At 39.5% G+C, this 26,966-nt stretch overlaps 1 protein-coding gene across 1 annotated transcript in view; it reads right to left on the reverse strand.

The window, feature by feature from the left end:
- SMS (spermine synthase) overlaps window positions 1-26,966 on the reverse strand; it is a 47,623-nt gene that overhangs the window by 17,798 nt on the left and 2,859 nt on the right. The window contains exons 2-7 of the mRNA XM_048955309.1: window positions 14,043-14,163; window positions 6,362-6,455; window positions 5,581-5,645; window positions 3,490-3,665; window positions 1,527-1,683; window positions 1,069-1,156 (exon numbers count right to left, since the gene is read on the reverse strand). Of these exons, the coding sequence (XP_048811266.1) occupies window positions 1,069-1,156; window positions 1,527-1,683; window positions 3,490-3,665; window positions 5,581-5,645; window positions 6,362-6,455; window positions 14,043-14,163 (701 nt within the window). The remainder of the gene's footprint in view (window positions 1-1,068; window positions 1,157-1,526; window positions 1,684-3,489; window positions 3,666-5,580; window positions 5,646-6,361; window positions 6,456-14,042; window positions 14,164-26,966) is intronic.

Genomic DNA, 26,966 nt, shown 5'->3' on the forward strand with positions numbered 1-26,966 from the left:
AAGAACTAAGCAAGGAATGAAGTGCAAAATTAAAAATTGATTTAACTTCTAGTTATATTTTCATATTTTTGTCATTATAAAGCAGGAATAATAAGAAGTGCAAGGCACCACAAGACTCAATTTCCTAGCTCGGACTTCTAGGTAGCCTCTGTTCTGTCAAACGGTAACACTTCCAGTCTCCTAACACAGTAGTAAAATAAGGTATTTGTATGAAGGGCCACTGACTCATGTAAAGTAGCATACAACTTCCCAGTTAATTTTTAATGTGCGTTTTTTTTAAACACACACCTTCAAACTAGTATTTATGAGAACGTTAAGGAGCAGGAATGAAAACAGAACAAGATATCAGATCATATCAATAAAAAGATGTCAGATGCAACACAGAAGACTGCGTGCCTTTAAACACTAAGAGTGCAGTGGTAAGATTTTCTCTGAAAATTTAAAAAAAAAGTGTGGTTTTTTTTTAAACAGATATTCTCAATAGTGAAGAACAACCTAACTTAAACACACATTTCTTTTCAGATCTTCATAACAATTTAGGGAATTGTATTTAACACTGCATCCCTATAACTATTTCCTCTTCATTTATAAGTTGTGGCAATAGGCAACTCTCATATTTCACATTCCTTCTGGGTATACGTAGTTATTTAATAGGACTGTAGTAGTTATATAAATGGACTGCCCAGGGAGGTGGTGGAATCACCGACCCTTGGGGTGTTCAAGGAAAGACTGGATGTTGTGTTGAGGGACATGGTTTAGTAGGAGCTATTGGGAATAGGTGAACGGTTGGACTAGGTGATCTTTTAGGTCTCTTCCAACCTTAGTGATTCTATGATTCTATGATTCTATTTTTAAAATAATTCAAAAGTGAAGAATTAAAATAATGCATACTTTCAATACAAGTTCCACTGGCAGCTATTAGCATTTAGGAATTTCAAAAGGAAAAGAAATTCTTCCCAAAATTAAGAAAGATCAGAAGGCTCTTCTACCAAGCTTTCCCACAGCAATCTCCCAGCCTCAATGTCACATTTGAAATGTTACTCTCAACAAAAGCAAAATAAAAAATACCTGATAGCACTCTCCTTTCAGATTGTCTAAGACATCTCCGCATGTTTTACGCATGTACTTTTTACACCCGTCGATCACCATTTGGTCAATGTTTGAAGACAGTTAAGGCATTCAGCATCCCAGAAATAATACAGGTTATGAGAATTTCATTTTCTTCAAGAAAAAAATTGTCAAAAAGGTGAAATTCACAAAGGAATAATAAGGTGTAGTTATGTATCACAATAGCCAAGCTTACATCTTTGACCCCAAATTCAGACAGAGGGTCAAAAAGCACTTATTTGTTTTCAACCACTGTTTATGGCACATTAGGTTACCATTAATGTTAAAGCTCCATGCTCACAAGAAAGAAATTTCAATTCAGACTATCTCCTCATGCAAATTAGTGTCTGGTAGTTGTACTTAACGCTAAAACATGCAGACTGCACAACACTGAAATGACCAGCCATTTGTCAAAGGATATCTCTACCATAGTAACCATCTTTGGCTTCAGTTTGACTATCTCATACAGAATACCCCCATCACCACCTCCAAGGATCAGCACTTCTTTGCCAGTGTAGTCTTCCTTTCCGCTGCCCATTATGGCTCGAGTATATGCCAAGTCACTTTCTGCCAGATCTGAATGGAAGGAAGAGAAAGAGTTGGACAAAAACCATCTTTAGTTCTTTTGACTAATCCCCAGGGGATACAGTACAGATCAGTGTAAGAGTAGCTACAGAAAGAACCTAGCTGAGACACGTCAGGTAGAAGCAGACTGGTGATTTACCAGAGCTAATGAAATCCTCCTCTGAATTTCATACAGGACTTCTGCATTCCTCAAAGCAAACTCAACAGTGGCTGCATCAACATTACCAAGTACTGTATACCAAGACAAGCACATCTGCAGCGCAAAAGAGGCCGTACTTAGGACTTGACGTCCACACTTGACACACTTCAATGGGTTTTTACCTCAAATTAATGCAGCAAAAGACAATCAGGAGACTTTTGGAAGCACTCTCAGAACCCCAACTAAAAAGATCAACCTAGATGCACCCTGCAGATCCCTGCACAGAAGAATAAGCATGACCATTAATATCTGGTACCTTCAAAACAGGCAATAACTTTCCTGGCTCTAATATCAGATTTAAGTTACAAGAGCAAACCAATGATGTACTGCTATACCAAGCACATTCTAATACTGTGCCTGCCAATCAGCACTTAGTTTATAATGGCACAATAACAGAATTACAGACCATTGTTTTAAAATTCTGTGGAAGGTAAATAAGTAATGGCATACTTCTCTTTCTATGTGGCATGCTGTGACAACATTCAAAGAAAACCTCATTTCCATATGAAAAATCAAAATGAAAATTTCTGGCCAGAAGTGTGGAATACTTAATTTGGCAATTCAGATACAACTCTAACAGAATTAAAGAATACTCAGCTGATGAATTCAGTATTAACAACACTCAAGCTGCCATCTGCACAGAATTCTTTAAGTCCCCTTGACAGATGGTGATAGCTACATTGAATGGTTAGAGGTATTTCTGGTGATTTCAAAAGCTATATTCAAAAGTCTTAATTACTCAGCCTCAAATTAGCTATCCTAACCTTAGACAGGAACATCCCTCATTTACTTCAGTCAGTGCATTTAAATATAAATACAAAGGGACTTCACAAAGCATATTCCTTGATATGTCTAGTCTTCATTACAAATAGCATCCTTATGTGGCTTAAAAGAACAGTAACCCATCTTCTCTCAGATTCACTTTCAAAAACACAGAGAACAACAGGCAGAGGTAGTCCATAGATAGAACCTCTCATAAAATCTGGGTCACTCTTCCTACTAACTTGAAGTTCAACTTAGCAATCTGGAGAAGAAAGAGGCAAAACAAGTTCAACAACACAGCAGCTAAATGGGATACAGCTGTTCTGGCTGATCTCACTGAGGAAATAATTTCAGCATCACAAAAAATAGGGCAGCAGATTACCACCCCCCACACACCGCCGTTTCTTCCTCTGGATACTCCCTGATAATTCCAATCTTCTGTTTTGAAGATTGATAAAGTACTTTGTTTTACTGTCAAAGAGAAGCCCTCAAGAGGTTGCTATCACAACAAACAGTAAAAGATAAAATGAACAAAGTGATTCAATGAGCTGTGGTAGAGAACGCTCACTTCACTTCTCCTGTGGTATTTTCCACAGCAAGAAAAACACTTTTGAAAGAGCATATACCTTGCTCATACTCCAGCTTTTACATCTGGTCATCCTTTCTGATTTAAATGTTTTATATATAGGAACAGATGTGTACGTACACATACATATACAAGACTTAGCTTCCTGTATCAGAACCACAACCTTCAGTAACCCATCAAAACTGACACAGTAAGAGAAAACACTTCTTACAATTTCACCCAGAAGATCCTCCACTGAGACAATACTTACTGACATCCCCACTGAGAATAAGAATATTCCCAAACTGTTTCGAATGCAGAATTTTAATGTTCTGAAAAGGTGAATCTTCATCATAAACAACTTCATCTATGTCGTACTCTACCAAGCGCCCATCGGCTGTGGGCCAGTATCTATCAATGACACCTCCTCTCAAAATGGCTGGCAATCTAGAAAGAGAGAAGAGAGAAAAAGATCACCAAACCTGTGACAATGATTTTATATATTTCCTTTTAACAATCACTGGCTTCTGCATAATAAATATAACAAATAAATAGCATTTACAAGAGTAAACAAGAAAATTCGCAAGATTTAATGCTGAAGGCATTTAACAAACCCATGAGCCATATGTTAAATATACAAAATTTGCTAAGGTACCAGTGATGTAGCAGTGACTGCTTTTCATGTACAACTAAGTTCTACAAAGTGCACGAATATACCTCTAAGAGAAAAGACTTATGTAACACTGCCTCTGCAAAAGAATCAGTTTATGACCAGAAATTGCCACAATACAAAAATCAGAATGTGAACAAAAAAACAAACAACAACAACAAAATCAAAAATGACAAAACCTCTTCCCATCTTTAGCTCAGCTAAGAATGCAATTTCTTTGAGATTAGTGAGTCTCACCCTTCTAAAGTTGTACTGAGACATTTTAAGCATATACGGAAACACAAAAGCGAGCTATGACAGCGCTTTAAGCGGAGCCAGGTCTGCAATGTTTAAGCACAATTCTTGATATCCACATATGTGACATCTCAGCTGCCAGCTTGTTTTATTTTTAAAATACATTTCAAAGCCACCTAGACAAACAGGTTGCTTTGTGTTTAATCTTTTCCTTCTTTTTCTTTTAATTCCAACACAAGTATGGTTGAAATCAGTGTTAGACCTGAAAAGACAAAATGTATTTGAAATGGTAGTAAATAATTAAAATGATTGAATTCCATTTCATACAAATTGCGCAGGCACAGAGTTCATCAAATTTCCGTACACTCTAGATAACTAAATCTTTTTCAGGAGAAGGTGCAGGAGAAAAATCAGACAGACAAGCTTCTTGCAAATTCACTAGGGATTCTCAGCAAACACTGTACAAATTATTTCTGCTCTCAGTAAACCACGCGATGGCAGCACATGCTGAAGCAGCAAGAGCATCTATTCACAAGATCAAGGAAAAAGGTAGAAAGAACAATTTCCAGCAGCACTAGTTTTGTTAGGGATCATGTGTGATTCAGAAGGATGCAAAACAAATTTTTAAAAGTTGAGGAGCATGTTACAAGATCCAATCCAGAACCACTGTCCAAAGAAATTCATCTTCCTATACTCAGGAAACAAAACTAATCTAGATCACTTCAGATAGACTTTTTCCTGACCTATGTTTAACAAGTTCACATAATAGGGATTCTACAGACACCCAGAATAGTATGTCAATATTAAAAAGTGTTCTACAAAAGACAGTACTTCCACTGCTTGCTGCCCATTCTCAAACCCAGCTCCATCAGATAAACCTGGATAATCCTGCTCTAGTTGCTGGGACCAAGCCACGTGAGACAGCGGTAGGAAAGGATGCCCACCTTGGCTCTGGCTTACGCTTTTGTCTGAGCTAAGCTACAGCTGTACCTGCCCACATCTTTTGCCACTCTTGACACCCAGCCTGGAAGTATAAGGCCCTGTCTGGCACTATCAGCAACCCACTCCAGCCCTGCTTGCCCCATCAGGAGCCGTGGGACTGGATCTTGTAGGTAAAGTTCATGCTCTGGACTGGCCTGCTGCCACCCTTGGCTCCCTAGTTCTTCCACAGCAGAACGCTCTTGCCTCCTGTTTGCATTTTCTCCCACCAATTCATGCAACTGTTGCAGAAAACAATAAAAGAAATAATTCTTGCCCAAGTAACAACACTGAAGGTCAAGCTTCACATGAGAAAAATCAGTGTCTTTAATTCTGCTATAAAACAGTTTCAAAATATTTGGGGAAAAACATACACAAGAATTCATACTCCAGACTACTTATTCACAGCAGCATAGCAAAGCATAATTTATTGTCTTCAGCAACCTAGACAAATGTGGAAGTCTATATATATGAACTTACCGCTTTACCCTTTTCAGATTGCCATGAAAAAATTCTTTCATTCTTTCTTCTACTTTGTTTAGAAGCTGAAAAGACAGCAAACAAAAGAGGTGGGAATTACAGAAGTCATCACTTGTTGTATAAAATCTTTTAAATTAGACTAGTTAGAAGGCAATAATAAGAAGCATCAGTAGTGAAAGACTTGCAACATAACATTATAAGTCCATGAATAATTATCTGCCCTGGCTTCATTAGTAGCAAGCAAACACATATTGCTAACAGTTGTCACTGCATTTAACAGTCCGGGTTAATGGCCACAACACTCAGACCCAACTTAAAGAGGGAGCAGAAGAATCCTGGAAAGTTTTAGTCCCCCCCAAAATCCCAACTCTGAATTTCACACCAGAGAAGCAGCAATTATTCTTCTTCCTGGGAAAGAAAAGCTTTAGAACAAAGGTTCTCTGTCTCCCATATCAGAGAAGAAAATGATACTGTAGTACACTGTGTGGTGGGTTGAACATCCCTTCTCTCTCTGCCCTGTGTATAGGAAGGCTAAAACAAGGCTGCAACATTTTTGAAACTTGTATAGCAAAGAACGTGAAGCCCAGTACATCCATGCAAGTATGTGTGTGCATTTGTACACAAATGTGATTACAACAGCCACTACTACTCCATCTGGGAGCACTAAGATAGAACAAACAATTATTTAAAAATATTTTACCAAGTTATGCTTTAATAGATGTGAAGAAAAGAAGAGGTTCCCCATGCAGTTTGCTAAGCATAAGAAAAGCATCCCTACTACCTGATCAGTTTCCTCTCTTCCTTTTGTATGATCATTGTAGCTCTGCAGGTCCACCAACACTAATCCATGAGGGTGAATTCTCAAATTGGCAAAACTACAAAATAAAGAAAGACAGTGATGACGGCTTTGTTAATAAAAATGAGAGGAAAGAAAGCCTGAAATTCATAGGTAAATTCAGAATGGCCAGTTCCTTTTTTTTCGCTTTTTCCAGGAGCCTGTCAGTTGCTGATAGTTCCAGATCCATTATTCCTCAAGAAGTCACTCAGCAGTAAATGGAAAGCTGCAGTGGTATGCCAAACACTGCATAACTAATAAAACCAGCAGGCAGCAAGTTAATGAAGAAGATGTTTAAGCCAAAGCCACCATTTTACTAGGGGAAGTACACTGCCTACTCTCAGCTGTTCAGCCCTCAGTAAGGCCTGCTTGGATAGGTGGGGTTTTCTTTATAATGAAATCAAGCCTGAAGAACACAATGAGATGTTTCTTCTCCTCCTACTTCTCACTTTTTGCCTTTTTCTTTTTCCTAAATGTACGGTAATTTCTCAAAGAGACAATGTTCAGATTCAAGCTGTATAAAAATTTACACATTGGAAAAAATAAATATTTACACACAATGAACAAGAAATTGCAGCAGCAAAACCTCAGTGATGAACGCAAATGCAAGAGTATGCTGTACACTGGCTTATTACAGCAACCAAGAACAAGGCTTCATAAGAGCAGGGAGAACAAATGGAGGAGGATTTTCAGCTTGTAACAAACAGAAGATAAGCACTATGGAGAAGGACACACAAACAACACCAAAAAAAAAAAACAAAAAAAACCAGAAAGAGAGAAGCAAATGCTACACCCTTCCTGTGCTGGGAAGGGAAGAAGACAAAAAGAAGGGAATGGCTACAAGGAAATTATGTGCCACACACTTAGAAAAGATGACCCTGAGAAGCGTCTGATTTTCCTCAAGACTTCATGAATAGGTCTTGCCTAAAGAAAGATGTTTTTATACAGCACATCTGCCCAATTATCTGCACCTTTGCACCAAATTAATGATCTTCCCTACATTTCACCGATTGTCCACTAGATGTCTTCCCTACAAGTATTTTAGATTAGAGACTAGAAAACGCATACACTACAATGATCACTAAACTAAATCAGTGAAAAGCCATTAAGTATGTACTCTCCTGACACAGTCACCAGGAAATTATGCCCGCATAAATGATCCCAGTTGGTCCTGATGAAAGGATATACAGAAAGTAACCAAGGAATAACACATCATCTTGTTCTTCATGTTGTTTTTTTCTACAGTTTGACAAAACTGCATCTAATTGAAACTGTGGATTTAAGAAAGGAGTGTCACATTCCTCTGTGTAGAAAAAATGGCACCCATTGACATTCATCAACACTTACTGAGCACTGATGGAGATAAAACAGTGGATGTGAGCACAGTGAGGTGGTGTGAGCAGAGTAAGGTAGTGATACTGCAAAGCCACCATTCACTGGGTCCAACAGTGATTTATTCTCACTAGGGCAACAGAGTACTGACACCTCACAGGGACACCTCTTCCAAGTTAGATAACAGATTGGAGTAGTGCAGTGGGCCAGTAATTCACATACTGAGGGTCCAGCTGGTAATACCTGCTCTCAAACAGAAAACATATGTTAAATTGAAAAAACTTTCAAAGAAATTGCTGAGAAGGACATCAGGGTTCCAGCTGATGAAAAACTTAACATGATTAGCAGAGCGCACTTTCAGCCCAGAAGGCCAATGATATGTTGGGCTCCATCAGGCAAGGGGTGACCAGTAGGACAAAAGGAGGTGATTGTCTCTCACTATTCTGCCCATCTGAAGCCTCTGCTGGACTACTGCATCCAAGTCTGGAGCCCCCAGTGTAGGAAAGATGTGGAGCTTTTGGAGAGGGTCCAGAGGAGGGTCACAAAGATGATCCAAGGGCTATAGCAAGACCAAGACTGAATTCACAGACTAAGGTGAAACAAGGATATAGCAAAGGGTACTTTGCTTCTGCTTTCCTTCGCTTGTCTAATGACCACATGTGAACAAAGGTTTTCAGCAGCAGCTCGTATGATAACAGTAGAGGACAGGGTGTTATGGAACAACAATACAGTTTCAGTATCATATCTCTGAAATTACAGCAAAGATTACTTTGCAATCTGAATGACAAAATAGCTCCAAAAATTAAGGTTTTAATCACAAGAATCCTCTTTCCTTCCTGTCTCACAGAAAAAAAAAAAATCCTAGTTTTCAAAGCTTGCTAGCACTTTCATAAAATGAACGAGGAAAAAACTCAAAAGTAAGGAAGGATCCTCTCCTTTCCATTAGGGCACAAAACATACGAAATGCAGCCCTTGGTATAACAAAGTCCTAGCATCCCACCTGCACAAATCTTGTACAGCAGTACCCAGGCTTTTTGTGCTTGCAAGGAAATGGATTATGATCACAGAAATACTTTTATTGAGCCTTCCAAATACTGGCTCTTGCCTGAGTTTTATTTTTCAGAACAGGGAACATCAGATGTTAAGAAATAATTGTTTGAAACCAGAAAAGGTTTTGGATGAACAACTGAACTTAAAAAGAACCAGCAGGAGAGATCAACATATTCTAAACCAATATGTTTACCCTGCCTCAGCTACGTGATTGAAGAATAAGAAATACTGCAATCCTGCATATTCAACCTTACTTTTTTTTCCCCTACAGATAAAAACTGGATAGACAGACAGGTCAGATAGGTACCTACAGCAGCCCTCTTCACTCCATTAAAGCTTTAATCTGCTGAATGACTAACCTTGAACCTAGACATAAAGTATATGAAGAATACCTTCCCAAAGAAATTGCCACCTGTCAAATTACCCATGAGGGGAGGAACAAGAACTTACTTATAATAGAAAATCCCAAAATATATCATCAACAGCAAAAATACTATCAAGACAACAACACGCAGAAGAACACTTTTTTTTAAAATACTACTTAACTACAAATTACTTTAGAAACATTAATGAATTAAGCAACCACAGTCTTTTTCACTGTATGATTGTTTCTGTTCTCTTTTTTCTTTTTTAAACAAAGGAAGGAAATTAAAACAATGAAAACTATCATAGTTCTGAAGTGTTGCCGATTCCTAGCAGTTGCTTCCAACTGTTCTTCAGTCCATTTTCACACCCTAGGTAACTGAATAAAAAGCAACATTCTCATCTGGCACAGAGTTGAGAAATGCCCATCTTGCTCCTTTAAACGGTGCTGACTGCCACAGTAGTTAGCTAAACAATATGGTCAGGAAAAAGCATAGAAATACCCAACCCTCCCTTCTCAGTGTTAACATATTCATCACAATCGTCTCAGTGACAAACAAAGCTTCAACTGGTTAAATCTTGCACTGTTGTGACGATGAACTCAAATACCCCGAGGATTACCTTTCTCCAAAAAAGAACTCAGAACAGAGAAGCTTAAGATGGATGCATGAATAGGGGAAAGTCACTGCCTTTGTAAAAGAGAGTCTTGTAGAAACACCGGCTCAGAATTACAGGTTTTGTGGGCTTTTAAAAGAGCTTTCAGGTGCAAAGGGACAAAAAGAGGGATCAGGGAAGCATTTGAGTAGATGATGTGGGTAAGGAAGACTAAAGGACAAGAAACACTACAGCTGTGAGTACTATTCTGAGTGTGTGTACAAGTAGCAATGATATCAAAATACAGTATTGGCTCTTCAATGATCTTACCCTGGTTTTATTTTATTATTATTTTTACATCTTAAGTAACATGCCGTATGAAGTACCATATATATTCAGCAAGATAAAGACTTCACATTCATATCTTGAAAAAAACTTTCCAGTCTAAACCAGAGTGACACGTCAATGAAAGACACTTAAATGAAATCAAGCTACTTACAGGGCTCCCAAAAATATGCAGTTTCTACAAGCAATGTAAAAATATACCTCAGGAAAACAAAACTGCTGAGATCCCCAAACCTCCCAGAACTGTAGCTAGCACGTTACTATTTCCCAGTGCAGCATTTCCTTTAAGGGCTGGTCAAGAACAGAAGAACATTCACATCACTGTAAACACTGACCTGACTGGTTAAAGAGAGCAATTTCCTGAACAACTCCAGAGTGTGAATGGGTATTTCACTCACGGTTTCATCTGACAAACCGATTAGTAAAATGCTTTCAAATGAGCTTCCCTCAATTAGTTTATTTTGAGGTTTGTTATGCCCTGCCCCTCTGGCTAAGAGTAACTCACAATGCTAACAGACCAGGTAGGACCGACTCTGGCTTGCTAAACTTCAACGAAGGAGGTTCTGTTGCTTCAGTGATGCCAACAGGAAAGCAAGGCATAACCCTCAAATAAGCTCTAATTCATTTAACAGCAGTAGCCCTTCACAGAGCTGTTCACACAGTATTTTGTCAGAGACAAAGTTCTGCCAACAGTAGTGCCTGCATCTCAACAATCTGTAACAGGGCATGGTGCAGGCTATCAGCACAGGTATTGGACTGTAGGCATTCCTGAACAAAATAGTACTATCCAATATCAAACATACACTTTTCTTGGGGTTAATATCCAGCTTACATTGGTTGCACATTTGACTTGCTCAGTCATCTATGGATGATTAGAAAATGCATGTGCATGCACACCCTCGCATCACTTCCTCACAGTATGGTCATGCATCTTTCATGCTTGAGCAAGCTAGTCAGCTCCCTGCCACTTGCCAGGGAAATTTTGTACCCTGCATCCTTACAGGAAGTCATATGCAAAAACCGCAGCTTCAGTCACATTATCTGCCCTTCATCAGTTTTTGTTCTGCTTTTCCACTATATACTACTTAATTTCAAGAAGGCCCTCACTTTGAAGGGAAAGAAGTCTGCATTCCCAGGCTACTTTCACACTAATTGTATCAGACAGCATTTTTCTATTTTAGTTCATTTTGAGTAGCATTAAAAACTTGCAATATTTTAAAGTCTTCAAAAAGCAGACAAATTTGCTAGCATTAAAACAGAGCCCATGTGGTTGCCATCAAATCCTTTGCATGTATAACCAGTTCATTTTGCCATTCATGAATTATTTCCTTCAGCTCTGCTGTTTTTTTTTTTTGTTGTTGTTGTTTGTTTTTTGACCTGTCCAGCCCCCTGTTGTTTACAACAGGTTTGTTTCAGCTAACTGAAAGTATATCACAGTACGTTAATGGAAAACATGCTGTTTAAGGCTGTCTCAGATGAAGTATATACAACTTCTGTGAGGGATCTAAAATACCACAACTCAAGGAAAACAAAATGCTGAGGACCCTAGACTTACAGAAACTTCTGCTGTACTCAAGTCAGTGTTTATTCAATGTGGCTGGCAAAGCACAGAAAAATGTATTTCACTCACACTACTAAAGACAATGAGTTGAATAGCCGAAGACAGTAATTTCAGACTGCAGTTATAAGAAAGCAATAACCATTATTTATTGATTTATAAATAGAATTGCACTAAGAATCACTTGAAATGTGAACAGTCTCTTCTTAATATTTAGCTCTTCCATCATGGCGTTCTTCCTTCTTTAATTTTACTGTACTTATGATGACCTCCTGAACTGCTCCTCTTAGAAGAGCAGCATCCGTGCCATATTAGAATTTTCATTCGAGCATTTATTTAATAATTACAGGGTTTAGCAGCTTCACTTGCCAGTGTAACTCTGAGCTGACAACATTTGTATGCAGTTTAGCATTAACATCACTACAGCGGTTTACATACAGATCAAGATCAAAAACATTGACAGTTAACCACATTTCTGTTACGGAATAGGGAGAAGGGACAAATGCTACATTTACTGCTAAAACCAATATGCTGAATTAAGAGTAGAGCAAGTCGGCCCATGCAAATCAAGAATGACAAAAAGTAATGCTGTAGGAGAAAAACTTCTTACACCTTACTTAAGGATGCTATGAATATCAAGATGTTCAAGTCCCCATTTGCCTTCCAAAACATCAGTGTTCTCTGGTATTTCTCATAGTGAGTTGAAAAGATTAACACTGCTAGTCAAAGAGATGCCTGTTGTGTTACACTACTAAATAGAACCAATAATCAACTAGTTGCATTCAGCCTGGAAGGCTCAAGGAGATGAACTCTTCTGAGAATAGGTAGGCCCCATCCATGCTTACACTTAACTCCACTTCTCCTCTCCTTTTGAGTGAGGTTTCTCCTCCATCTTACCAACTGCCTCCTCAAAGCATCCAAAGCACCAGAGGCACTACAAGTCACTGGGGAAGAATTTTGTTATCATAAGGCTGACTGCATGTACTACATACCCTGGAGCAAGGCATGAGGGAGAAGTAAGGCTACTTGATACAACTACATGACAGCAAAAGCAGCTCAAACCACAAAGCTTCAGTGATGCTGTCTTTTGGGAGTAGTCTCTTAAATAAAGAACCCTGCCAGCTCTTTCACAGACAAACTATTGGTCTAACCCAAGAGAATAAATTCAGGCACATGCAGCTCATGGACATGGATGTCTGAGACACTGCACTACCACCCAACTCTGTTACTTAACACAGTAAACAATACCAAGATATCTAGAACTAAGATACAGCATAACAGACCACTTTTTCCCCTGCTGGAAGGCCACTAGGCCCAGCACCCTATCCTTCATCTTATCACAGCAGTAGGAATACTGACAACCATCCTCCAGTGCAAAAATATTAGAAGATGTGTTTGGCAGCACAACTAAAAGCTGAATGACTGAACATATACTGCTGCTGGCTGCACAGCTATCCATAGAGTGCTGAACAGGCTGGACATGTGGGCTTATAAAAATCTCAAAAATTCAACAAGGAGAAGTGTAAAGTCCTGACCTGAGTAGGAATAACCTCAGGCACCAGCACATACTGGGAGACACCCAAGTGCTCCTCAGAAAAGGACTTAGGAGGCATAATGGACAACCAATTTGAGTATACCCTTGCAGTCAGAAAGGGTAACAGTATCCTTGGCTGCAGTAGGGAAACACCACCAGCAGTTCAAGAGCTTCGGTTCAAGTTCAAACTTCTCCCACTATTCCACTGTGACTGGTGAGGCAACACCTGCAGTGCAGGATCCAGCTCTTGGGCTCCTCAGTAGAAGACAATTACTGGAAAGAGCTTGACAGAGGGAACAAAGATGAAGAAATCGCAGTCTCTCTCCCATGAGAAGAAGTTGAGGGAGTTGGGACTGTTAATTCCAACAAAGAAGAGGCTTAGGGAGATCTCAATATCTATAAACACCTGAAGGGAGGGTGCAGTGAAGATGAAGCCCTGACCTTTACAGCGGTGCTCAGTGCCAGGAGAGGAGGCAACAGGCACAAACTGGACTACAGGAGGTTCCCTCTGAACACTAGGGAGCACTTCTGTGTTGTACAGGCACCACAGAGCACTGGCACAGGCTGCCATGAGAGGCTGTGGAGTCTCCTGCTTGGAGATCAGCAGAAGCCACCTGGATGTGGTCCTGTGTACCCTGCACAAGCAGACAATGGACTAGTTCAACTGCGCTCATAACCATGTTAGAAGGTGGCACAATGTTCTCCACAGTATTCTGCATTGTTTTAGAGTAATTTCACACACAAAATGGGTGAAAGAAGTCTCCTCTACCTGCACCCTGTAACATCTAATAAAGGAAGAAAAATATTTCTAAGTGTAGACAGATGGAAAATAAAAAGGAAAATCCACTCACCTGCCATTTTTTTTGATGTAGGTTGCCAAATATCCATGATCTTCCCAGTTATGAACTGTTTCTGTCATTCCCTGCTCTTGAAAAACGGACTGTAGAGCTTTAAGAACGGCATTACAATCAGCTGCAAGGTAGAACAGACATGGAAATAATCATTGAGAATTTTCCAGTTAAATCAGGTTTTTTTGTTGTTGTTTTGTTTCTTTTCTTTGTATTGACACTGAAAAGTTTTTGCTGGCAACACGGTACACAGCTATTCCCTCAAGTTCTGCCTGAGCAACTGCTTTCGAGTTCATAGTTGATCTCACAAAGACAGAGGAAAAACAGCACAAAACTACTATCATGCATTTCCCAATCCATACAGATATCTTCTAGTTCATGGAGATTCCACCAAAGTTTTTTTTTTTTTAAATCAGTCTTTATCCCTGCACAAAAAAAGTCTTAATCTACAGTTCCCAGAATGAGTGGTTTTCCTATGTCTATTATTACTGGTCAACTCCTGTATGCTAAGGCAATCCAAGTCTTATTCATGTAATTAGTTTTATTACTTAAAAAGCCCAACAACAACCACAACAACCTCCACAACCCACAATCCCACAAATAAACAGCAGCACTGAGAAGAAGCCAGATAGTTAACTTACCCTGGCTTAAGGCAATAAAAGTAGATAGAGCAAGCTGTCCTACCTAAATAGTGATAATTTTCTCTTCCACTCCTTGAACCAACAGAAGCGAAGAAGATATTTTCAATGCACTACACAACTCACTCTCAGCACACAGTAATATTAAATTAATGCTAATACAAATTAAAATAGAAGCAAAGATGCATTTGCTTCCACCTTGACATGTGTCAAAACATACAATTTCCTTCCTGAAGAGTGACTGATAAAATTTCTGAACACATGTTAGTCTGGGAACAGTAGGATGAGTAAGACAAATCTCAAAATTTACTTGATATTCAATGCTTGCTAAATTAGAGTATTTGAGATATGTCCTCTAAAGTGTATTGAGCTTACATCAGTGACTTAGAAGAGTTATAGAATGAAAAAAAAATCATGAAAAACATAATTCCACAACTCACACCAGCCTTCCACTTAGTAACTGATTGACAGAATTGGTATTGTGAGGTGCTCTCACAGGAATGGTCAGGCTACTCTGATAGATTTGTCTCATCTAGCATAAGCAAGCAACCAGACAAATTGCTGCAACCTATGCATCTGTTATCCATGAAGACTACACAATTCCATTTTTCATCAGACAGACAGAAACAGAGGCAAAAGCACCTTTAATTTTCTATCTGCATTCCATCCCACAAGCAGATTAAGAACCCAGGGAGAAATGTCATTTTCTCCAACACCTAGGGCAATACAGACTTACATGCACAATCTTCAAGATGCTATGAAAATAAATCCACTTGGAAGTAACTGAGGACTTTTTCAAAAGCAAGCTAATGCTTTATACGTATAAGTATCTCTTCAGTTAGAAGATGCTGATGTTAGAAGGAATGAGTTTGGTGCATGCATAAGATTTTTTTTTTTTTTCCTAAAGTCTTTTTTTTTTTTTTTGGAAGTGCATAGGAATACTTGCTATAACTACTATTTAAGCACTCCGTTCAAACAGATTTCCCAAAAACAAGCTGAGATCCACCAGCTGTTTGGAGTTGACTACAGAAGTTAATCAATAATCTGATAAAGCTACACCTATCAGAACTGAAACCAAGCTAGTGAGACTGTCACACCAGTAATTGTGTCAGTGAGAAGCCACAGCCAGCTGCAGTGAGGCAAGTATAATCATTTTGCTTCACATGTGCAAAAGACTCAGCCATTATAGCCATACAAAATGCAAATATCACAAAGATCTAAAATAACTGAGAAATAACTGGCTTAGCTACTTGCAGACTGTTTACAATTCACTGCTTCTAGCCCTGACATTGTCCCACCCAGCCCCAATTAAAGAACTATTCTAAGACAATTTGGTTTTATTCACAGTCCTCAACTGCATACATGTAGGCTGCTCAAAAACTAGTGCTTCCTATTTATTTCCATGAAAACTACAGATTCAAAGAGCACAACAGCACTGTTCAACAGATGGAATTCTCAGCTACAAAACACTGTTTTTCAACCTAGCCACCACCTTTTGCTATGCATTTTTGCCAGTGATGAACAAGAGCCTCCATGCTATGCTCCTAACAACCTGTAGCCACAGAGGTGACCTCCTGTCCCACCTCAGTGTGCTCACCTTCACTGATTGATCTCCATAAACATTCAGCAAGCATCAGTGAGTATGAATGGGTGCCATTTTTTTTCTGCACAGAGAAATTCAAAGACACACCTTTGCCTCCATTACACTTCTGTGTGAGACGCCAATGTGTCAGATTGCTCCTCTGCTGCCTCACAGCCACAAAATGTAATGGGATATTGATGGGAAGGTTCAGTACTTACAAGCCACAAACATTTGCTTCTGACATCACAGGCCAAGGCCACACAATGAGAGGAATTACTTTTGGATACCTTGGAAACAAGTGTCACCTCCAAAAACCAACCAGCAATAGCTTCCAGCATGTTCCTGATGCATGCATGTTTTGAGCAAATGAAGAGAACTATACCAAATAAATTGCACAAAGTTTGTCTCATCTAGCATAAGCAAACAACAAGACAAATTGAAATCAGATTACTGCAACCTATGCATCTGTTATCCATGAAGACTACACTGTTAATTCCATTTTTCATCAGACAGACAGAAACAGAGGCAAAAGCACCTTTAATTTTCCATCTGCATTAAGTTTAGAGCAAGCCAATTCCCAATACCTTGCCAAGAACACTTATGAGAAGCAAAAAGGCCCTGCTTCTTACTGCTCATATTGTCTGACCTTTAATTTATATTTTGAGATATTTACCTCGTCTTTAATGTCTCACACATTAACTCCCCATTAATCGTTAATTCTAATTAACAGAAAACAAGTATCATTAGAGAGCAATGAATAATTTAACTGCTAGCACAACTGTAACCCTCTGTCAGTCAGTAAGCAGACCCACTGATGATTTGTATCCTCACTGAGGGAGCATCTACAGGGTCTGCTATCATTATGAAGCTTTTTCTTCCCTACCGTACTGTGAAATGCACATGATTTGTACCATTACATTTTTGTACTTAATATTCAGCATCAGTCAGGTAAAAATCACGAGAACACAACAAGCAAAGTGTCTGTTAAATAACTGTGGTTCCAGCAATAATAGATGAGACAGTCAAGCCAACATATTTTAGAACATAACCACAAAAGAAACAATCATAATTAGAGTTCCTAAATTGATCCTAGTTTTTGCAGCTTTGCATTGGGAAGGAGAGAGATGTTTCTCTCCCCTTGATCTCTTTTTTTTTTTTTTTCTCTCCTTGTTCACCATTTGTTTTGCTTTCTGTACTCCTTTATCATTTACAAAATCCATGTTCTTTAATGCTGTTCCGGTATGACACAGACAGTAACTTCAATATCATGCCGTACCCTTCCAGGTCAGCAAATTAGCACGAAACCTCACATAGAACTAGTATGTAACTGACTCCTACACCACTTCACTTCTGCAACTCCTGCAAGACACTTAATACGCTGAAAAAGAGATCCTCTGGAAGAACTTGTGTTCAAACCCCATTCATCTTTCAGCAACCCCAAGGATTCCTGTTGGACATGCTTTGGCAGAGACCACAAAATAAGTCATCACATTTTTCTGCTCTATGAAGATTCTAATCCCTCACAAGCTGCTCATCATTCTACAGCAGATTTCTTTGCTAAGCAGCCAGGCATAACTTCTTCCTATTATGCGATTAACTTCATGAAGTTAAAATAACATGCTCTTTCATCAGGTCTCCTTTCGGTTGTACCACACAAGGTTTGCCTCGGAGGGCTAATTAATTAATCCACCAAAGTTGGGAGACTCCTTTTAAGGCATCAGCGGTTGTTTGAAGGCATCACAAAGCTTCAGGAATCTCAAGATCTCTCTCCCACTTGCCACCACCTCACTCCAAACTGAGATATGCTCTAACAAGTGTTAAATGAAAAAAGGACAATGGTGATAAAACCACTAGGAAGAGACTAAATTAACATCTCAATGCCGATTACAAGTAGGTTGCCTTTTTTGCAAATGTGCGTACTACTCAGCAACAAAGGAGGCAAATTCAGGTTACCAAGTATGAAATACTGTTTTAAATAGTTGATATTTGCCAGAAGGAATGAAAAGACCCAGTATTTCAACTCCACAGAACAGAAACAAGAATACTGCATAGAAGATCTGGGAGATGCATAGTTCTCTAAAGAGTTAGTGACCAATCGGTTAAAGCCAGATGGTTTTGGAAACACAACACACTTCAAGAGATGTTGGAACAATCACAGACATTCCTCTGGAGCTTTATCAGACAGGAATTAACAGTCATCTGCAAACATGAGGACAGCTCAAAGGCCCCACAAACTGTAAGCATCCAGGCTGTCCCTCATGTGTAATGCCAGCCAGTTTCAACCAGATACTCTAACACCAATCTCTGTGATCTGCTATAGGACAAGACTAGTTAAAAAAAAAAAAAAATTATGTTTTAAGATCTCCTCATACCAGAGGACTTAAAGTCTTCGCAAGTTATGGGAACAGATTTATATCTTGTTTAAGAATATTCACCTCATAATCCTGATTTTGAACCCTTTCCTGTAGGGAACAAGAACATAACATCAGTGAAACAATAAATCATGTTAAAGCACTCTCACATGCTTCTGTATTTTTCCCTTGGTAGCTAAACTCTTAACAGAGAGGTGAAAAGAAATCAAATGAAATGAAATGCAATGCCTTAATTAAGAATGCATTGAGAGTTAGCATACTATTAGCATATCCTGCATGTTCTACATAAGACAGCAGCCTCAATGGTTGGCACCTTGCTACTGTTCAGAGCCATGCAAACTCATCATTTGATATATTACATCATCGCACTGTGCAAGCCTGAAGTCCACATGTGGGCGCCCTACCTGAAAATTCCAGCTCTATAAAAAATTTCACTGGCCAAGCAAATGAACAGAAGCAAGGTAGGAGAATGACGAATACAGCACTGAGAGAAGCATGCAGCTTTTAGCCTGGTCAGGTCCCAACATCAGCTGAAGAGGACAGCAGCAGCAGACCAGCCAAGTGCACCACAGAGGAGCAAGGCCACCACCGCTCATTGGAAGCCCAGGCACCAGGTTTAGAAGTTCTTCTCATTCCCATACAGGATCCAAGGCATTTTTTCAATGCCAATTGTACCTCAGTTATGTTCCTTCACTCGAAGTTGAGTACAGAACTCAAAGAATTAAAGGGTAACTACAGCAAACAAAATACTCAGGTTTTAAAATCCAGAACTCACAAGGAACTTTAGGTTCCAGTGCTTGTATTTCAAAAGGCCATGGATTTGCTTTAGACCAAAACACAGAAATAAAACTTGCCAGTGACAACCCTTCCCTTATTTCTCATCTCAGCCTCACACTACCAGGGCTCCTCCACCCTCAGCATGAGAATACAGAGCAGTATGTTACTTGCAGACAGCTAGTTATTAGTCACCATCCTTTGGTAGGGTATTTTTTCTTTAAATGTTTCACACTAATGAAACACACTATCCAGTGAAAGCTTTAGCTAGAGCTCAAATTAACAGCAGTTGCCTAAAGTATTCCTTTATGTCCTCATTCTTGAGATTAAAAACACTTTAACAGATACAAATGAAAAGCAACCTGCTTTACCAACAAGCATGTCTGGGAGTCCCCTGTCAGGAACACCTTCACAGGAAAAATCCTTTGTTTCACATTTGCCAGCTTTGTGAGAGCAGAGCACACCAGGTAGCAGAAAGCTAGATTACAATCACCCTCTTCAATTAATTTGCACCTGTGGGAATCAACCACACCACGAGAATTTATACACAGAAGTCAAAGTCATGCACAGCACTGGATGAGGTTTTAAAAAAGCAATTAGAGGTAAGCAGTCACCTGCTATTCACACTTCTACAAAAGAAAGATCAGTTTCAGCTTTCTCTATGCACTTGTTTGATTTCATTATTCTGCACTACAGTAGGTTAAGAATAGAAGGTGGCTTTTTCCTAGCGAATTTTCATGGATCCTGTGCCCCACAACACAACCCCGAGTGCTTCATGCTATAAATAGTGACTACAGGCAAGTCAAGCTATACTGTGCTATAAAGCAATGCATGAACTTGCCAGTACCTCTACGTAAGGACCACAGTTGATATAAATCAAGTGCATCCAAGTGTCCCTTTGGGAATTGTTCATGAAGTCTACCAGAAATAAAGAGGAGCTCTTAAAGTACTGAAGGCTCCTAGCAAAATTCGTCCCTTACCCTTCCTCACAAGATATCATTCCATCAGTTCAGATTGCCAAGAGAAATACATGCAAAACACTTCCATGAGATTCTAAATCTCTCTGTGAGATACCAGAAGCTTTCAATGCCATTTGTTGATTTTTTCCTGGATCGCATTTTTCTCCCTCTTAGCTGAACATATTCCTCCTGCAATACTCAACTCTCCTATTGCTAGATTTCTGTACAAGTTAAAAGCAAGCTCTCTCTTCCTTTGCCACATACAATCCACAGTCACTTAACACCTTTTCCCTAAAGCATCCTATTGATTAGGGGCTCAACTCTAGATGTTCTCCTCCTGTTGAGGAATGCCAACCTAGGACTGCAGTGCCAAACAGAGCACTCATTTCTCATATTTTTTCTCATATTCTCATATTTTTTCTCATTTCTATATTCTTGCCTGTTCCATTACATTAGCAGTGTCATCTCATGCTCCAGAGACATATTTTAAGAGGTAATATTAATGCAAAAAGGAGCAAGCAGGAAGGGTGAATTAGTACCTAACTAGTGATGTAACCACAAACCCTCGGGGCAAGACTGTATGTCACTTGATGTCTGACTCTTCCCCCAAAAACCAAATCCACAGTTGTGCATGCACCCCTCTGTGGCACAGCCAGTCCAGCTAGTTACCTGAGAACTGAATATAAGAATCTCAAATGAATCCAAAGCTCTCGGATGTGGAATAACTTAATTCAATTACACTGAAGCGTAGCAGTAATTCCAGAGAACTCTCACATCCACATTATAGCATCTTAATGCTATTCAAGTAAGTCTATGCAACCTTTTAGCTTGTAACAAAGTTAGATTTAATGTATCCTTACATTCTTCTGTCAGCAGCTGCTTATGGAGCAACTGTTTGTACAAAACTACTTGCCAGTGACCTACCTAGCTATAAACAAATCTGAGACAGTCAAAGGTCAGAACTCCATTAGAAGCTCTTGCGAGTGCCATAGTGACACGAGAGGGAGACGAGGGAAGAGTTCTACATACATACTACCAGTTCTTCTGTAATAATCTGATCACAGCAATGACAGAACACTTTAATGCAAAGCTAGTCACTAAACCAGTATGCTAACTGAATTCATTTTTGTGTTTGAATAAGCAAGCACCTGGATACATGAGGTTACTAGCTGTACAGGCAAATCTCTTCAAGCACAAAGAGTCAGTTGCTGCAAGATGCATACTGAAATAACCAAAATAAAATACCTGCTATCAACTTAGAGCTGGCTCACACTTGATGACTAATTTAAAATTAGCTGTAGACATGAGCACTTTATTTATTTATTTTAACTGGGCTGCATATTAATTCCTACTGAGTCAACCCTCAGGAGTACTTCCCCAAGTGACATAACTGTGACATTCAGAAGATCAGAGCCTCACTGAAGGCATTCTGCTTTTTAGAGGCACTCAGTGGTAAGGAAGAATAACTCCTAGCTGCATCCTCAGCTGGTTGATATCTCAGTCAGGGATTGCTACAAGTACAGCCACACACTCAAGTAGAGGCTGTCTTACTAAACCATGGAGAACCACTGAAAAAAGGCTTAAAACATATCACTTATATGAAGCAATTGAGCCTTGTTAAACTTGAGCCTTGCCACCTATCTCTACCCACTCGCTTACATGATGTAAATCTGATAAAGTTGAAAGTAACACCATGTACACACATCTTCCTCTCCAGGAGAAGGTAATCATCCTCCACAAAAGCATCCCAGAAAATGCACACCCATGCAAAAAGAAAAGCACTCAAGCACAGCAGACACTGGTCTACAGCAGAACTTATTTATTATGGTCATCGTAAATAAAACAGAAGGTAAAAGTAACGCTTTGCTGTAACAATGGCTGAGTACAGCAGAGCCAGCAAAGTCAAGGTTAAAATATTTGTAGCATGTCTGAATCTGAAACAACCTGAGGGGGAAAGAAGGAAGACAAAGAATAAGCACTTTCCAGAACCTCCCTTGATCATCTTTGCATAAGCATTTGATTATCATCTCCGATGACAGAAAGGAGTTACTCAGCAAGTCAGGCATTGCAAACAAACCCTTCCTGGCTTATTCACTACACCAGCTTGGGATTCCCACTTGCAGATTCACCAATGTCTAATAACTCACCGCTGATGATACCTAACTACAATGCACTAAGGAAGTTTAAAGAGAATGCACAAGAAAACACACAGATGGCTTTCCCCTTGTTATATATCAGCAAAGCTGCCAGTGGCCTTCATTGCTGGGTACATTTTGAGGGGAGTTTTCAACTAGCTACTGACTACCGTTTTTCAGCTAAGCAACATGAGGCCTGTAAGAGCAGTCCACTAGAAAGAAAGTAAATCTTAAGACACCAAATTCCCATAGCCCAGACAACCCTGAACCAAAAATTACTTCAGCACTGCTCCTACAGAAACAGGCAAAAGTAGGAAAGAACTGCTAGGTCACTACATCTTTCACAGACACACAGAGATAACATGCAGATTTAAATAATGTTACCAAACTCTCTTTCCAATTCACTTTGATATTGATAATTTCTTCCTGTATTTTCTCAAATTATAGACTTCAAAAGTTGTTTTGCTAAACCCGGAATCTAATTACAGCTAAGTGACGGTAAACAACTTCTTAATTGCAGATTTTCTGGAATGCTAAGCAACAGTTCATCAGAAGCCCTGCTGCTCTGTGGTAGCCATGGAAGAAATGTTTACAGGCCTTAAAAGCAGTATCTGACATTAGGAAAGTCACACTGCTCTTTTAATTATTAAACTAGCAAAAAAGCTTATGAAATAAAATCTTATCTTCCCTCTCATTACTTCATTTTGGAAGATTATGTTTTTTCCATTTTGTAGAAATTCACTGTTGTTCAATAGAAGAAACAATTATGCATCAGACACGAAATAGACTGTTTAGCCTCAGAGCCTAGACTCTTCCTAGACTTGCTTCTTGGTCAAATTGAATTCTGCATGAGAAGGCTGTTTTTCGTTAAACTTCCTGTAACTCTGTATCCCAATAGATCTGGTCCTGGGGCATTTGCAAACCATTTTTCAATCCTTAAGTCTGAGCACAGAGGTGCCATACTTCAGTATATACATGCTCTAAGACTTCCTTCATCTGACACAAAGCTCAAACCTTAATATCCACATGGGTGGTTTCAACAGGCTCCACTAGCTACATTTGTCTCTTCCAGTATCATGTAAACTCAAGTCCATCAACTGGTATACAAAGTCTGTTTGCATTTTAAACAATATTATCACTTGTTGAAACATCTGTAGCCCTTTCATCTAAAAAAATTAAAAAAAAAAAAAGGAAGTGTACTTCATAATGGGAATTCTACACGCTCAATCTCTCCAGCTTATTATCAAACACCTGGAACCTGACCATTTTCCAGAAATACATGAAGCAAGGTGACAATAACTACTTGTCCTAAGTATTTTCCTATTCCAAGAACGAGAATTACAAGAAGGGAAAAAAACTTCACCGCATGGCTGCTATGCATAATGCATTTGTTATTTAAAAGGCACAGAAGTTTACCTCAAATAGAAATATTCATGTCAAAAGCAGCCCTCATTTCCTGTGTGAATTTGTTCCATGGCCTCAAACCAAGCCCTCAGGAGAACATCTTTCATGCTGTATCTTTCACCTTCACATGGGAGAGATGCTTCATGCCCCAACAAGCAGCCATTAAATTCTTTACATCACGTGGGAGATTCAGATAACTATTTTCAGAATTACTCTCAGAGAGCGTTTTACTCTTCAGCACTGGAAACCAACAAAAGCAGGGAATGGGTTTACAGCAACCATGCTGCTAAAAATAGGAAGCTTCCATTCTTATGAAAAGGCCTCCTGATAGGGCAGCCTCACACTGCTAGGCAGGGCAGGCCCGTCCCTGGCTCCAGCCTGTAAGAACAAGAGGCTGCAGGCCTGCGGGGCACTGCTTGGAGCAGCACAACACACATGGGCTCATTCCTGACCTGGAGCTGTAAGCTGGCTGCAAATACACCTTTAACCAAGGTCAATAATGTAGTTGCAAGCCCCAGAAGGCATTTACTCGGGTCTTGTTTAACCTTGATCTGTGTGATCTTCATTCACACATGCACCATCAGCTAGGAGTCAGCAAGTTCTGATAACATAACATAAACCAACAAAGTAAAGAGATAAGCGCATCACTTGCATGTTATCACAGCAGTCAAATGTTTTGGCACTTCAGACAACCCTGTTCTTGCCAGAACTGGTCAAGATGAGCTACAGAGCCAAGAGATGCTGCTTCCCCCACAGTATGCTCAAACATTTCCTTCTAGCTAACTGCAGCCAGTCCCGGATCATAGAAGCAGGCACCTGCCTCATTAATGAAACAGAGCCCTAGCATCCCTAGTATATCAAACAACATCAACATTAGAAATGATATTAAAGTAACTATATATAGCCAAGCACTCACAAAAGATTCGCTGATGAGATTTTCACATATAAGCTTAGAAACTGTAAGCAAACATTTAGCATTAGTTTAACCCTTCCGTCTTCATACACAAGGCTCTGAAGCACCGTGGAAAAAAAAAAACAACAACAACTCTGCAAGAGTTTCCAAGCTACCATCTCTTCCTGCTTTCTTCTATTTCAGTACATCTTTGTGGGATCAGCCATGAATTAGCACTGGAATTGTTGGGTTCAGCAGGCAATCAACCAGCAGCTGTATCAAGGTATCTTCCCATAGCGGACACCACACAATTCAGCACAGGCAGAGGAGCTTGCTACTCCTTTTTGAAGTGGGGTTGGCGGGGGGGGGGGAAAGGGGGTCTTGCTTCCCCAAAATACACTTTCTTTTTTTAATAAATTCAAGTCAGTCTTCAGTGATTCTATGATTCTATATCCCAGCTGTAAATACATTGTGAGGACATTTTAAATCTTTATACCCCTAAGCGTATACTGAAGCATCACCTGAAAGCATTTCTTAATTGTTAAGAAGCACACCACAAGTCCGTATGTTGTAGCACAGCCAGTAGTTAACAGCACCTTCTTACATTTTAAGGGATGCTTCAGCCAGGACAAGTTCACTTATTTCATGTAACTTGTAAAGCAGTTAGTGCCCTCACCACATCCTGTTTAAAAAAATCCCTCAGAACTAAAACACATACACAACTCCTCTTTTTGTTTGTGCTTTATCTGCATGCGGTACAATTCCCCAGCAAAACATAGATCAAAGAATACAGAGAAATTTCATAAGTCAAATCCAATACACACAGCACCAGTTAAGGTACGTGGAAAAAGAAAAGATAAGCAAAGAACTTACTTTTCAGTATATTGGCCACATCTATTAACATTTCAGACATGAAATGCTGCAGCTGTTATTTTTATGTGCCTTCCTATTGCTGACAGATTTCTCACATTTTTCCCCCCACATGCAATTACAGAATTGAGCTGCAGACCCCGTGGACAGGAAAAAAGCCACTGCCAGAGAGCCTGAAAAAGGAAGCTCAGCCTACAAGAGCTCATACTCTCCTCTTTCCATCTCCATGAAAACACTTGTTCTGTTTTCCTCCACATGCACACACATTCACTTCCCCTTTTCCTTAGAAACCCAAGTTCTGCCTTACCTGCACTACAGCCCTGGAATTCCCAGAGTGAATTCATGCAACAGTTTTATAAGAACTTTTTTCATTAAATGCATGAGCTCAAATAATCTCTGCTTTCCCCCTCACACCAGCACACACCTATGTCCCGCACTGAATTTTACCAGCACATCTGTGCAGCTGCAGACTGTGCAGTTCCCCCAACAACCCTAAACAGTAACACATTTCAAGTTATTTTCCCAATGAGCTTTTACCTTTTCAAAGCAACTTTCTGAAGGGATAGCCAAGAACAAGTCTGAATGGAGTCTCAAATCTGAAATTCCTTGCTTCTGATGAACTAACCCATCAATGGGATAGGAATGCTAACAGCCCAAAAGTCAGAAGCATGACTAAGGCCTCCACCACCCTAATTATAAAAGGAAAACGAACCACTCCTTTTTCACAAACAAGGGTTTCATTAAAACACTACTCAATTATATTTTACAGTTAGGAACACCACACTGCCTGCCTGCAGAAGTCATCCACTTATCAGCTCAAGGAGCCACAGGTAGGCAAGATACTTCTGCTCTACAGTTGCTACTTCAAACACCTCTTGAGGAGACCACCTCAAAGCCAGGTTGCCTTACTCAAAAGTTCAGACCTGCTTCTATCAAACAGCCTATTAAAATCTCATGAAGATTCATTATTAGAAATATTTTTATTAAGACAGAATAAAAGAGGCCCTTTTCTTCTGACTCTTTTACTAGTTCTGTACTACATTAACAGACATTTGTAGTTTTCTTTCAACTTTACAGGAAATTGGCATGCTTAAGTTCATGTGACCCAAGCAACCCCATTCCCAAGGCAGTGCTCTTTCTTCTCCTGCACTTCCCCCACTCCCATCTGAAACCAACAAGAGAAATACCACGTTCTCCTTTTTAAACTTCCCTACCACCATGTTTTCATTCTGGTATCACTCAATATCCCCAACAACTATCAATCTTACACTTAAAAAAAAAAAGTGCCTACTACACAAATT

The sequence above is a fragment of the Lagopus muta genome, chromosome 1 (genome assembly GCF_023343835.1).
Source record: "Lagopus muta isolate bLagMut1 chromosome 1, bLagMut1 primary, whole genome shotgun sequence".
NCBI lineage: Eukaryota > Metazoa > Chordata > Aves > Galliformes > Phasianidae > Lagopus > Lagopus muta.